Source organism: Neopelma chrysocephalum, unplaced genomic scaffold (genome assembly GCF_003984885.1).
Source record: "Neopelma chrysocephalum unplaced genomic scaffold, ASM398488v2 Primary Assembly neopelma1_22b, whole genome shotgun sequence".
Taxonomy (NCBI): domain Eukaryota; kingdom Metazoa; phylum Chordata; class Aves; order Passeriformes; family Pipridae; genus Neopelma; species Neopelma chrysocephalum.
In genome coordinates this window covers 7,710,204-7,724,571 of record NW_020897690.1, presented here as the reverse complement: position 1 = coordinate 7,724,571, position 14,368 = coordinate 7,710,204, and the positions used below count along the sequence as shown (strand labels likewise).

General features: G+C 39.5%; 1 protein-coding gene across 2 annotated transcripts in view; it reads left to right on the top strand.

Moving 5' to 3' along the window:
- The window catches only part of GABBR2 (gamma-aminobutyric acid type B receptor subunit 2), a 473,412-nt gene that overhangs the window by 433,977 nt on the left and 25,067 nt on the right, over nt 1-14,368 (top strand). For both annotated transcript variants that reach the window (XM_027679466.1, XM_027679477.1), the window contains exon 15: nt 11,185-11,409. In XM_027679466.1, the coding sequence (XP_027535267.1) occupies nt 11,185-11,409 (225 nt within the window). The remainder of the gene's footprint in view (nt 1-11,184; nt 11,410-14,368) is intronic.

The window sequence follows — 14,368 nt, the reverse complement described above, 5'->3', positions numbered from 1 at the left end:
ACTGTCCATTCTGATGTTTTAAATGCACTGATGCAATGAATAAATCACTCAGGGTAGGGCAGAGCACAAAAGGGCAGGAAAGGGCAGGGAAGACAAGGGAAGGCAAAATAAGGGAAGGCATTACTCGCCAGTATGCACCAGATCCCTCTATATTAAAGTAAGCAAACTTTATAAGTCAGATTCACAATTCTTCAATTGCCTTTGAGGTGATGTGAGGAAATACTTACTAACTGCATGAAGGCTTCTCAGTTATTGGATTCATATTCCTCAGAACTGGTGACTAGAGAATAATAGGAAGGTGATCATCCTAAATCTTGCCTGTACCACTGTGTAAGTCTTCTTAATGACCAATTTATTAGTCTTCTCAAATTGCCCCATACTTATGGGATTCCGTGTTTTCTCCCATCTCAGGTTCAGCTCCTAAAAGGCTACATACAAGCTCAAGGTCTCTCTGCATGTACATGTTGACCATCACAGAATCACAGAATCAATTAGGTTGGAAAAAACTTCTGAGATCATCAAGTCCAACCTATGACCAAACACCACCAAGTCAAATAGACCAGTTGCATGTCAACTAGTCAATTCTAGTATGTCAAGCTTTTGATTTCTGATGATATAGACATAGCTGAAAAGTACCTTTTTCTCATACATTCCAAAGGATGATAGAAAATACACTATCTTAAACTTGTCAGTGATGTGTTGTTAGTGAGTGCACTAACATATTGCTGAGGGGTATGAGTTATTGTTCTGATCTCAGCTAGAACAATACCGGATTGGACTCCTCTATAATGCTTTGCTTATTAATCACACACACTAGGCTTGTCTACTATTTGATTCCTCTCTTCCTGATAATGCTTTTAATTAACATTAGACTCAAGGTGTACATATGTTGGAAGTTTTATTGTGTCCCTGACAAATTATTACAGGTCTGTTATTAAACTACTGAGAAACATGCTTTTGCGGCAAAGGTTTATTTTCAGCTTGACTGTTACTCTCTGTATCAAATCCTACTGTTTCCCTATAAGTGTTAATTGAGGAGTTTTTAAGCCATAATAATACTGACCACTTCTCATATGCTGTTTTTAATGTATCATCCTTAACTAACCTTGCTAATGATGAAAGTATCGGAATTTCATGGTAGAGATAGGAAAAAAATAATGCATATGCATCGTGGGACTTGATAAAGGTCACTAAGAATAAGAAATTTGATTTCTTCTAATGATTCCTATTCAAATATTCCAGTGGCCGCTATAGTTGATATACTGCACAACACAACTCTGTAATTGATTTGTGAAGCCAAATAAAGTATTAATTCAACTAAAATATATCCTTGGGATAATGTTCAATCTTACTTTCAGGTCTGAAAGAGTCTTCTGTTTTCTGAGGCTCTCTAATCGCTAAGTTGAATTTGTCTTGTTTCCAAACCTTGAACCTCGGTGGTCTTGCATATATTTTATCCCTCTTTCTCTAAAATGACTTGGTGCCTTTATTTCTAGGCAAACTTCCCTGCATTTGGCCAAATTTCTGTGATTTTTCTAAAAATCTTGCTGTTCATTGAAAATGGCATCTATGAGTTGCTGGTCCTCTTCTTCCTCTGCATCATTTTCAGCCGTGATACTATAGTCTCCTTCAAGTCAATGTACATCTATGGGACAGCTTAGGTTGGGAATTTTTAGAAACCTATCATTTTATTTTTGAGTGGCTTCTTGTGAATAGTTGTATGTTGAGATCAATCATGTAGATTTCAATCAGTTTAAATTTGTTGTATTGATTTTATAACATTCTATTTTTAAATAACAATACTGTGCAGTATTAAGACAAATAGTACTGAGAAATCCAAGTAAGCTGCATGAATGTGATTTACTCTATTCAGTTTTGCAATCTCATTGAAAAAATAATAACACGTTGAATTATATTCCTATCACTTTTTTTTTTCACTTATTGCCTGAGTTCATGTGTCAACCATTTCATTAATTTGCTTAGGATAGAAATTATAGTAATAGCTCTGTAATCACTGAAGATGTTCCACTTTCTCTTTTCCCATATGGCCTCTTTGTATCTTAAGTGGAGCTTTGCCAGAATTCCAATAAATATCAACAATTAAGCCCAGCAGTTCAAATACCTTCTAAATCAATTCTTAAAACTCCTGCATGTAAGTTACCAGATCTCAGTGATTACAGCAGCTTGCCTTGACAGGGTTTTCAATGAGTCCTCTGTTTTGGCAAGATGTGAATGGATTGTTCCATCTCTATGTAAATATAGGATAAAAACACTTGTTAAGCATATCTTATCATTCATCATCACTATCGAATTTGTGATCTTCCAAGGAATGAATCATTATTACGATTCCCTTTTCTCCACATACATTTTTAGGAATCCTTATGAATTCTGTTGATGCTGCTAGCTATTCATTCTTATTTGTTTTACATTCCACAACAACCAAAACAATTTTTAAGGTAAGAAAAGCTTTTTTACCCCTGAAGTTTAGGGCAGATTGTTTACAGCACATACCCAAACATTTTTTACTTGCTGTTTGTAAATATTCCTGTTGCTTTCCCCACTCCCTCTACCAATAGATTCCTTTGCTTTGGTAGCTAATCCATAAACATTACTTTTCTTTTTTTTTTATGCATCTGGAAGTAGATTTACAAAAAAGGAGTTAGATACCATGGTTTAGACCTTGGGCTGCAGTCAGTGCCCAGTGGCCCAGTCTTTGGTCAGTACTCCGTGCTCTTGCCATGGTAGGAAGGAGGGCAGAGTGTTTTGCTGGGGGTAGAAGGTCCTCACTAGCTTCTCTGAACTCCAGCAGAGGCTGGTTGTGTGACAGGCACCAGTAATCAAACACTCAGCAGAAACTCAGTCACTAATAGCATTTAGCTACCTACAAATGGGGATGGACTGATTGTCCTTGCTGGATGCTGGATGTAGCTTCTCACTACTGCTTCAGGTGCTTATGCACTCTCTATATGTCTAGCCCAGGAGCTGCTGATGAATCATACAGCTGTGGTGTGCAACACATGCTCCTCCTTTTTACTCTATACTATATTTACCCAATGAAGGCTGGATATAAAGAGGGGTTTTTTTGCTCTGAGGAAAGTGAAGCAGTGGAACAGGTTCCCCAGAGAGACTGATCAGCCTTTGTCCTTGGAAGATTTCAAGACCAGGCAGGATAAAGCTATAAGCAGCCTAGTCTGATCTCACATCTGAGCCTGCTTTTTGAGAAGGAGCTTGCACTAGATGATTTCCTCAAGTCTCTCCAAACTATCTTATGATACTATGTCAACCGTATTGTTACTTAATCTCTTTAGCAAATGAATAAATTTGATGTGTATAAAAATTGAATAGTTTTCAAAAGTTTTAATTCCTAATTATTTTCTGAAAATACCTCTGATTTTTAATACATTTACTTGCATTCTTTCCTAATTCCCTTCATGATCAAAAAGAGTACTTGGAAGAAGGGACTGCTCCCCTTCTTAATTTTCATGATTCCAGCTCATATTTATGATGGGTTTAGCAGTAAGCCATCTGTCCCATCTTACAATCGCTAGAGAGGAACACAGTTAAGCTTTCTGGCGGGGTAAGATAATTTATAGTGGTACCAGATATTATATCTTTAATAAAACATTGACAGTATTTTAGCATCCAAAAACACATGTTTTCATATGGTTTTGTTCAATAAATTTTTCCCTACTATGGCCATAAGGAAACTTCAAACATGTTTTTGAAATGTTGCAGATAGTGGAGTATTCCCTTACATGTCTCTTGACATCAATATTTGTATAGCAGAAATAGATTTAAACTGTAGCACACACTGTTTTTGATGAGAGGTGCTTCAGTTCTTTAGAGTGTTGTGATTGTTTGTGGTAATCTCATGCCAGAGAAAATATAAAGCTATTCCAAACAGATGTTTGCTAATAATCAATTGTGTATTTGTTTCAACTTAGTTACCATACCGTGTTTAAGCAGAATTTTCATAATAGAAAGTCAAATATAGTCTGAATGGAAAGAAGGGAAAATAATTTATTGACCCTTTGATTTGGAGGCTGGAGTATAAAGTGAAAAATTTTATCTGGGCACCTGTTAGTGTTCACAGCTTTGTGCAGCTGCCTTTCCATCTTGCACTGGGCATAAAGGGTTTTGCCAAGACCTTTGAGAAGTCCTTCAGCTGAATAGCTAAATATCATATCTTGCAATTAAAAACAATATTTAGTTGTTGTTCTAATGATCAATAGAAATATTAAACTTCCTTTTAGTAATGTCTACCTAGAGCAGCTCTGTGAAAATGAACTAAATACACAGCTGACTCATACCAGATCAGGGGAGTGAGCAATGGTTTAACATCAGATTGTACTAATTGTGAAGGTAAGAGACCTACAAGGCCATATTTGTCTTTCAGTTTTCTAATCTTACTTATTGTGCCCTTAGTTAAAAAAAAAATCTCTTTTCTATGGATCTTCCTGAAAAATTCTCAGTATTTTTTACTGCCCAATTCTCCAGTGAAAACATGAAAATCAAAAATCTCTTTTTTTCTTGTTTTGAAAAATCTCATTGAAGAATATCTGCAGCCATTGTGCCTATGTCTGTGATGATCTGGATTTAATGACTGAATATAAGTAGGGAAACCCATAAGTTCAGCTTCACAGTTACTTCAGACTGAGACCTCTTTACAGGCCACAGTCCAGAACCACCTTTGTCTTTAGGGGAGACAGGAGGAAAAATCTCACAGTAATCTACCTAAGGAAAAACAAAAAAGACAATTCTCCCCCCCAAAAAACCCAAACCCAAAACCAAACCAAGCAAAAATCCCCAGATGTAAAATCTTTGTAGTAAAAGCTTGTTTTTATTCTTTCATGTGACATAGCAAGGCTATGATGCACAAGTGAGCACTATAAGTGCTACTACAATACAGCAATTAGCTGCAGCCTGGTCCAATATATAATCTTTCTAAAACCATATCCACTAGTTATTGGCAAGCATGACTTCTGGAAACACTGGAGACTTTTCCTTTGGTATTTCTCTGCTTTTATCTGACATCCTCGGTATAGTTTTCTTTCTTTATCTTTCTTTTCCCAATACTGCTCATAACCCACACTCAAAGTAAAAGCTGACATGACTTTAAAATGAAACATATAAAAAATGGTTTAAGGGCAGTACAGGGCAAGAGGGGCAGGAGAAGGATAAATAGTTTCCTGCTTGTCATCTGACAGTCTATGCAGTCCAATATCAAATTAGGCACTTGGTTGTATCAATATATGTTGTGCATCAGTAGGCAATCATTATTGTCTTTAGCAGTAATTCCCGTGAACAAGCTTTAAAATTAATTAGCTAGTAGAGTTTTAAAAGACAGTGTTAAATGTTTTCCAATATGTCAACTACAAACACTTTTATCATACCCCCAGCTATCACAGTTCGGTTAGTACAAGATTTTTTAAAATTAAAGTTTGCCTGTTAAACTCTATAAACACAGGTATTGTATTCACCCTAGTTCTATTATTCCTCTAAGACTTTAATACAGATTTTTCTTAGTGAGCAGTATTCTATCATTAGTCACAGGGAATTCTCAATATAATCTTGCAGATTATGTGGTCTTCAGATACTGTTTTCCCCAAATTTATACAATCATTGTCTCATACCCTTTTTAGGTGCACTGACAACACAGCCTAAACTACCATACCAGCTACTACAAAGTTAATACTTTACATCAATGTAGTGTCAAATAGAAGCTGCCTACCCTCAAACAAAAACGAAACAAACCAATCTTCTGAAACAACCCATAGCTTCTGAGAAGATCCAAAACAACATTTTAGGACACTTTCTATATCAGTAAGATGTGTATTTAGAAGATCAAGAGGAAAAAGGCTTTAAGTTCATGACTAAAAATAAAGGAAGCCTTCCCAGTTACATACTTGATAAGTCATTGCTTGAGATCCCCAAAGGGACTTAAATTAGGCCATTAAACTTGATAGTAGACTGTTGTGTCCTTAACTTTTAGACCACTGCTTTCTATAGGAGAATGCATAGCCCTGAGTTGTTCAAACTCCTTCTGTGATTCACAGGGTCCATCAGAAACCTCAGGATGGGAATTGTAACTAGCAGCAAGGAGCTGCCTAAGTGAGCTGGTATAAAGCAGTGGGACAGATGTGTCCTACACTTCTCTGAATCCAGCACATTAACACTACTAAGAGCTGCCTACCTCTATCCCAATGTGTATTCATGCACGCCTTCTCTAAAGACTGTTTAATCAAAATTCCCAGCAGAGATCAGAACTAACATCCCACTCAAGTGCCCAAGTAATTAAGACAGTCACTCTCTGAGTACGTAAAATCTGACAGCTATGGAAGAAGTTGAGAGCTCCTTCTGAAGCCAGTCTCTACTCTGGGACTGGGGAGCACATCTTGGTCACATCACTGTGCTGTGTTCTTCAAACATGAAGCTATGCAATGGTCATCACCAGCATCATTTTGTGTGAGGCCCAAGCCAGTAGACAGTCTGAGAAGGCTTTACCAGCCTGAGCCCTCTAGGAGCAATAGGAAGAGAGACAGCTGCATTTCAAATCCCAGCAGGCAGCCTTAAATATCAAATAGTCCTTAAATTTACAGCAGTCTCAAGAATTAGGTGCCCCCAAGCATAATTTGAAATGTAATTTACTTATCTGGGGAAGATTAATGTTTAAAGTTTAGGTACCAGGAGTAAAGAGGAGCTGAACTAGGTACTATGAGTCCGTGTTTTTAACTGAAGCTCCTAAGTTTCATATTCAAAACTTGTCAAGGAATCACAGAAATCTGAACCTTTCACTAGCAAAGTCTGCATCCCATTCCTGAAGCAAGCCATTTTGGGGATTTACAGGATTTTTACAGTCATAAAACTGAATCTTGTATTTGTGCAGATTGTCTGAGACTCAGGAAGGGGGAAAATAAGAAGGGCAGATGGGGAGAAAGCAAAGCATCATGTTCCCTTGGGAAAGCTTTATCTCAGAGGAGAAATCTTACCAACCTCATGGAGTCCTGCAGGCATCTGTAGCAGGCAAACAAGGAGCACCTCTGCAATCACCACTACCCTGGCAACAGGCTGCAGAAAACTCTCAGCTTCTATCCATGTTTCAAAGATGAGCTGTGACTTCTAGAAAAGGAAATCTCTCTTCCTGAGGCAAGCATTTTATCAAAAAGGGTAATTAAAATTTTAAAAATGCTCTCAAATTTATAGTTGTTAGGATCTGATTATTGAGAGATGCCTCTGCCTGAATTAAGGTGCAAATGAGACCATATGCTGAAGTCAATAGTCAGATAAAATGTGAGGTATAAAGACAAAAAAACATAGAAAAGAGAGAAGGGAGGAAGAGAGAGAAAGAGAGAGAGACAGACAGATTAAGCAGAAGATAGTCATCACTCATGGGTGCAGCAGCATCCTGTTGGTCCTTCTTCAGCCTGGGATTCTCTGTGTTGAAGGTCCCAAGGTCGTTCAAAATTTTTCGTTATTTATACATTTTTGCAAACAAAGGAATTAATGCTCAATGGCTAAACAGTTCTCTAATGCTAATTAATCTGCATGCTGACTCTTCTTTTGAGTCAGTGGGTTTCTTGTCAGTGGGCCCGTGAGTTGGTGGTCATGATCTCCCTCTGCTGGAATTACCTTTTACCTCCTGCTGATTTCAGCACAGTTGCTGAGTTGGCTTTCTTGTGGTGTGTAAATTCTGCATTCTTTATGTCCATTATCAGTGATACATTCTTCTCCCACAGCTTTGTTTACCTCCCCATAGGCCTGAGATAACACTCAGACAATAGTACCCCCCTTATCTCAAGTTCCCATTAAGATGGCTTAATTTACAGTCCAAGTTTCAGGTATCCATGGAGGCCCCTGTCCCATGGCTTGAGGTGATCTTTGTTTGACCTGTGATGTGGTGATATGCGTACAAGTAGTTGCTTCTTTTCCCACTGCCACAGCGGGAATTTTTGTCTGGATGCATTACCCAGGATGTGCTAACCAGATCTTGTCTCTGATGGGCCTGGACTTAGTCATGAGAAAAGCACAGAATGGAGCCACAGGATGATGCTAAGTCCTTCTGTGGCCTAAACAGTGCTTGAGACAGGCAACTGTGATCCTTAAGCCCTTACAATAGTTAATCATTCTCAGGAAACCCACTTCCTGCAAGAGCCTCTCCCTTTCTTTAGTTATCGTACAAATAAATATATTCTTTTCATCTGGAAGATACTTAACTATTTTCCATGCTGTTCTCAATTATAAATGAGAATGGGCCAAACCATAACCCCCACAACACTCTTCAAACCATCTTTTTTCCATTATAATTGATATTTTAGATCGCTTTATAACCGCCTCAGCTATAAATTAATCCCCATTATTTGTAATAAGTGCTGTCCTCACATAAGTATATTGGCTGTATTCCCAGAATAATGCTTTTGGAAGGGAATTTGTTCATACTGGGAGAAGTGGAGGAGAGTGAGGGATGACCAGCAACCCTAAAAATCTCATTAATAATTAACAGTAGTAGAAGAAGATAGAAATCTTCTCCATAGTTAATCAGAGTGTCATCCTTTAAAAATGTGATGTAGAAATACAGACAAGGATTCCTTCTATCCTTCAAAACAGCTCAGCCCAGACCAGCCTATTTGTCATTTCAGGGGCTGGTGAAATGCAAATTTGCAGCACGGCTGAGCTGAGCAGCACCAAGAGTGCAGCGAGTGCAGGACAGGCAACCGCTGAGACAGTGGGATGTCTGGGAGGAATAGGTTTGTGTTCTGCAAAAAGGTACCACCACTCTATGTCCCCAGTGCAGCCTGAATACAGTGAATACAGTGAATTATTTGCTCCTGCAGAGCCTGTAAAGGAGTCTATACATTTCCTGCTCTGATTGTGCACAATGCCGGACCCTCCCAACAGCAGAGGAATGCTGCCTGCATCCCTCCTTACTGGAGGTATTACCTTGTTTAACAGAGGGGCTCTGAAAATATATTATGGGATGAGCTGCTGCTCTGGCACAAAGCTACGTAGCTTGATTAATGGTTCACTCTCCTCAACTGCCTTACCTGAATGTCTGAGACTCCTTGCTGACCCAGGTAGCTCTCTTGACCTTGACCCCTTAAGAGCCCTCTCCCATGCTCTGACTGCAGCAGCCACTACTGCTCTTCCTGCAATTCTTAGGCTGCTGGGAAGAGCTGGAGAAGAGGCAAGGGGCTGGAGTGAGGTGTGAGCTCTAGTCCTACTAGAGGAGGTGTGTTAAATCGAAGAGGCAGGGCTGCGATGATGAGATAAGGAAATGTCCTGTATAGGACCATCTCCTGCAGCAATGTGTTCAGGGGGGAGGGTGGTAATGTTGCTGAGAAAGACTTGGGTAAGGATTGCAAGGGCAGCTACTGCTGCTGTTGCTGCAAAGGGCCACCCCTGCCAGTGAATTTTGTTTTGTATTGCAGCAGTGATGGCAGCACTGGAAAGTGGGTGAGTGAGTGATTCTACATTCCTTGCCTGGACTGCAACCTGCCATACTCCATGGTCTGACAGTAGATGCCTAATCTGCCAAAGCCTTCAGTCAGGTCTGCTCATGGACACGTGGTTGTGTGATATGTGCTGTAGGCAATAGAATAAAATAAGCTAGCAGACAAGCTCAGCGATGGGAGGGCAGGGCTGGCAGTTCTGAAGTGTCCTGTTTGGAAGTGCCTGGGTGAGCAGGTAGGTGGCTGCAGCCTGCTAGTGCCTGTGCAAGTGCAAAGCAGCTGAGTCGCAAGGGACTGGATTTGTTGCCATTGTTAGTTGAAGTAAAAACTAAGCAAATAATCAAGGAAATTTACAGTTACTAGTGTCCAGGTGTCACTACAGTTGAAACCTGAGTTTGTAGAGCAAACATCAATCTGCCAGTTCCCTATTGTCTTGTATTTGTCTGGCAATCAAACACTGTTCTTCTAGTCCAGATTATTTGCCACAGAAAAAAGACAGAAAATAAATTTCTACTAGGCAACTTCAGTTAATCCCCAAATGGTGTCATCATTGACCTCCAATTTCCTGGATTACCACACAAATTGCAGTTGTATAAGAGAGAATATTATCTCCACGACATGGCAGTGGTTACACATGATCTGAGAGGAAGGGTACTAAGGTCAGTGGGAGTGCACCTTCGTTCTTTTCCCTTCTTGTCTGTCTCTGCATTGTGATCAGAAAAGGCTAGGAAACACAGAAATCATGTCTTGGGTCTTAGTGGTGGTTCCTCTCTCTATCCTTCCCTTCCCTCCAATACCATCTGCTGTCTGTCATTCTTCCCAAGGCACCATTCACTCCTACAAGAGTGTATGCCTTTGCCTAGACTGTAGGCTGAGTTACCTATTTACAACATCTTGAGTTCGTTTAGGGCTTTACTGCATTGCCAGAACTTCTCTGAGAAATGCAAGAGAAAGAAAATAATTGTTTGCAGCAGTTCATGTTGTAGAAAAATCTAATTAAATTTCAAGGGATGAAGATGGCTTCCTTCCACTAAAGACTTTCCCCTGCTGAACTGCAAAAGCATATTGCAAATAACAAAGGGGCTAAAACTTAAAAATACACCAAAGAAAAAAGCAAACAAAAAATTACCACAAGAATGTTTTATGCCAGAAATCATTAGACAACTGCAATTGAAAGGTCATTACCAACTCCCACTATAATAAAAGACATTATAATTGCAGTCTGAACAACTGGGGTGACACTTTCTGTGTTGTTTATTTATGTCCCATAGGGACACATCTTGGCACTGCTGCTTATTAATGTAGGTGATAATCATAAAATGAATGACTGGATTGATAAGTGTATATTGAGAACAGCTGTCAAAAATAGCTAAAAGAACACTGCACTTTACATCTTTATTGGAATCCTTGAAAAGAAACAGGAAGAACTGTCTTTAAAAATTACTAAAAATACAAAATAAAGATAGCCATAGCATTTAGAGTAATTTTTTCCCATAATGATTAATTCAAAGTTTCCCATTTCTCTCATGAGAGGGAGAGCAGGAATCTGTCCTAGTGAGCAAAACAGATCACATAGGTAATTAGATAGTGAATAAAAGGTAGGTGTATATCTCTGTATTGTAACAGCACCTGCATTCATTAAGTTAAAAAACATAACTGTTTTAAATTAATGCTTTTTCTGGATGACAGCCAGTTCCTCTTATAATTATCATCTTTTCTCTCTCTTTTAACATTTCAGTTATTTGGGTGTTTCCTAGCCTGGGAGACACGAAATGTCAGCATTCCTGCTTTGAATGACAGCAAATACATCGGAATGAGTGTATACAATGTGGGGATAATGTGCATCATTGGTGCTGCTGTTTCATTCCTTACCCGGGACCAACCCAATGTGCAGTTCTGCATTGTTGCTTTAGTCATAATATTCTGCAGCACCATTACTCTCTGCCTTGTGTTTGTACCTAAGGTAGGTGAATATCTTTTCCATGGATCTGGATTTTTTTCTTCTGTTTTGTAATTATGATTTAATATATAAAGGTTTATTGCCTTTCCAAGTGCAGGGGATGTGCGTGAATTCTTAATCAAGCCCATCTATAAACTCTTGTTTCCGGACCCTGAGGGAAAAACAAAACTTCATGAGATTTTGGAGCAATTGGAATATGCAAAGTTACAGGAGTGTGAATACATGAGTTTCTAATGCCTATATTTTTACTGAAACTGTGACTGGGGAAACAAACATTGTTTTCTGTGGTTTCAATGGCATAGTCTCTATTTCCAACTTTTAGGAGCTTTCTGGAAAGAATTATAAGTGGAGATTCAGGAGGGACAGGTCCTGTTATCTACTCTGCCATGTTTCTTCTCTCTTCTCTCTGGTGACCAGCAACAGGACTCAAAGGAATGGCATGAAGCTGTCTCAGGAGAGTTTTAGATTGGATATTAGGAAAAGGTTCTTCACCCAGAGGGTGGTTGGGCACTGGAACAGGCCCCCTGGGGAAGTGGTCACAGCACCAAGCTTGACAGAGCACAAGAAGCATTTGAACAGGCACACAGTGTGATTCTTGAGGTGGTCCTGTGCAGGGCCAGGAGTTTTACTTCAATGATCTTTGTGTGTCCCTTCCCAGGATATTCTATGATTCTTACATACCCTAAGCAAGATAATAAAGATCTCTGTTTCTATCATCATCATGGCTAGGCTTCGCGAACGAAGATTTGGGAAAGGCTCTATCCACATTTGTTACAAGCACGCTGGTGGCTAATTAGGCCAATACGAGATAGACATGTCCAATTGCAAAAGGCACAGCAGAGGGACTCCTTAGGTGGTATATTCTGCAATACACGGTTCTTTCTGCTCTGTCTTTTCTCCTCGAGAGTGATTCTGCATGCTTTCTCAAAGGAAGCAGCAGCGTTATAGATAGTGTGTCTCCAGGCGTCCCGATTTGAGGCCAGACTAGACCAGTTATGATGATCAATATGGCCAAGGCTGAGATGTTGTTTCAAGGAGTCCTTGTATCTTCTCTTTGGGGCTCCTCTCTTGCGGCAGCCAGTGGCAAGTTCACCATAGAGCAAGATCTTAGGGAGGCGGTGATCTTTCATCCTTGAGACATGCCCTGCCCAATGCAGCTGTGTTCTCAGCAACATGGCCTCAATACTTGTGACTGCTGCTTGTTCTAGAGCAGATGTATTGGTCACATAATCTGACCAATAGGATGTTTAGGATTGTACAGAGGCAGCATTGATGGAAGCATTCTAGGAGACGCAGGTGGTGGTGGTAAATGACCCATGATTCGGATCCATATAAAAGAGTGGACAGCACAATGGCTTTGTAAACGCTGATCTTGGTACTTTTCTTCAAGTGGTTATTACACCATACTCTTTTATGGAGTTTTCCGAAAGCACTGTATGCCTTTGCTAACCTGTTGTCTATCTCTCCGTCAATCTTACCATCCAAGGAGATAAGGCTGCCTAGGTAATTAAACTGTTGGACTGATTTGAGCTCTGATTCGCCAATGATGATATGGGGATGATGGAAGACTTCCTGAGGTGCAGGTTGATAGAGAACTTCTGTCTTCTTCAAGCTGATTTCCAGCCCAAAGAGCTCAGCAGCGTCTGCAAAGCAGGATGTTAAACGCTGTAGGGCTGCTTCTGTGTGGGCCACAAGGGCGGCGTCATCAGCATAAAGCAGCTCCCGGGGCGGGCTCCCAGCAGCCGCCACGCTGGGCAGGCTCTGTTTCTATACCTACAAAATAATAAGATCATTTTAGTTCACTGGCACTATGTAAGGTCAATTGTGTTGAAATCTCTAAGTATTCAAGTATGGTGCTACAATAGGCTTTTTCAGTACTTAAGATGAAATCTGTATGTATACTGCAAATGCTGAACTTATATTTTTTAATGTGTATATTAATGGACTGGGAGGCATATGTTTTCATTTCTTTTTGCTCTTTTGGGCTCTGAGGATGCTTTCATTGTGCCTTGCCAGAAGATCTGAGAAGACCCTTACCCACAGAGCACTGGAACTTGACCATTTTCCTTGCAGAGTTAAGCTTTAGATGTGAATATGACAGATCTTGAATGAAGGGAAAACTGGTTTTTACATAAGCTTACTTTAGCGAAGCCTCAAGTGCTAGGGAATGTATTTGATATTTTGAAGTAAAATGTGCAATTGTACTAATTTTAAGTGACTTGCATAAATGTGGCTTATCACCCCAAATCAGACACATATGCAGTTGGATGTCCGAAATATTTGCAAGGCAAGAGTCAAAATACAGGTCCTTTCACCTCTCAGATCTGTTTTTAGGTTTTTCATATGAGTATTGATAAAAAAGTTGGTGGCTCTTAACTGGATAATGTTCAATCAATGTATTGAGCAAATTGTAGTCAGTAGATTCTGGTGCTAAGTGGCATCCCATCTACTGGGGGGACAAGAACTATGTGTGTAAAATAAAAAACTAATAAATTTATATCAAAGTATATCCTCTGAAGGAAATTAGAAGCATAGACTAGCAATAGAAGCTGACTTCTGATCTGAAAAAAAGCAAGGTAATTCATCCTCCAGGACTGACTAAATAGGATGGTTTTACAAGTTCTGCAATTCCCTTCTCAAGTATTAAAAAGCCATACATAGACATGCCTAGTCATATTTTTATTCTGGATCTTAGGGAAGAATCATAACTTCATTCTAAATTAAGGGAACGTTCACAAACGTAATAGAGTGTACTTCAAAATACTGCAAGATTTAATTGTGTAAGCTGTATGAAAATGCATATTAAAACTGTGATGCCAAAAATACCTCCACAGAATGTCAGAACTCTCTACAAAGAGAAGCATTAATGCTGTCCAAGCTCTTTGCCCTTTTGCTTTCATGTTCCTTTGCCCATCCTTCTCTTACATTGTCACAGGCTCTGTAATTACTTTTGTTTCCTTTT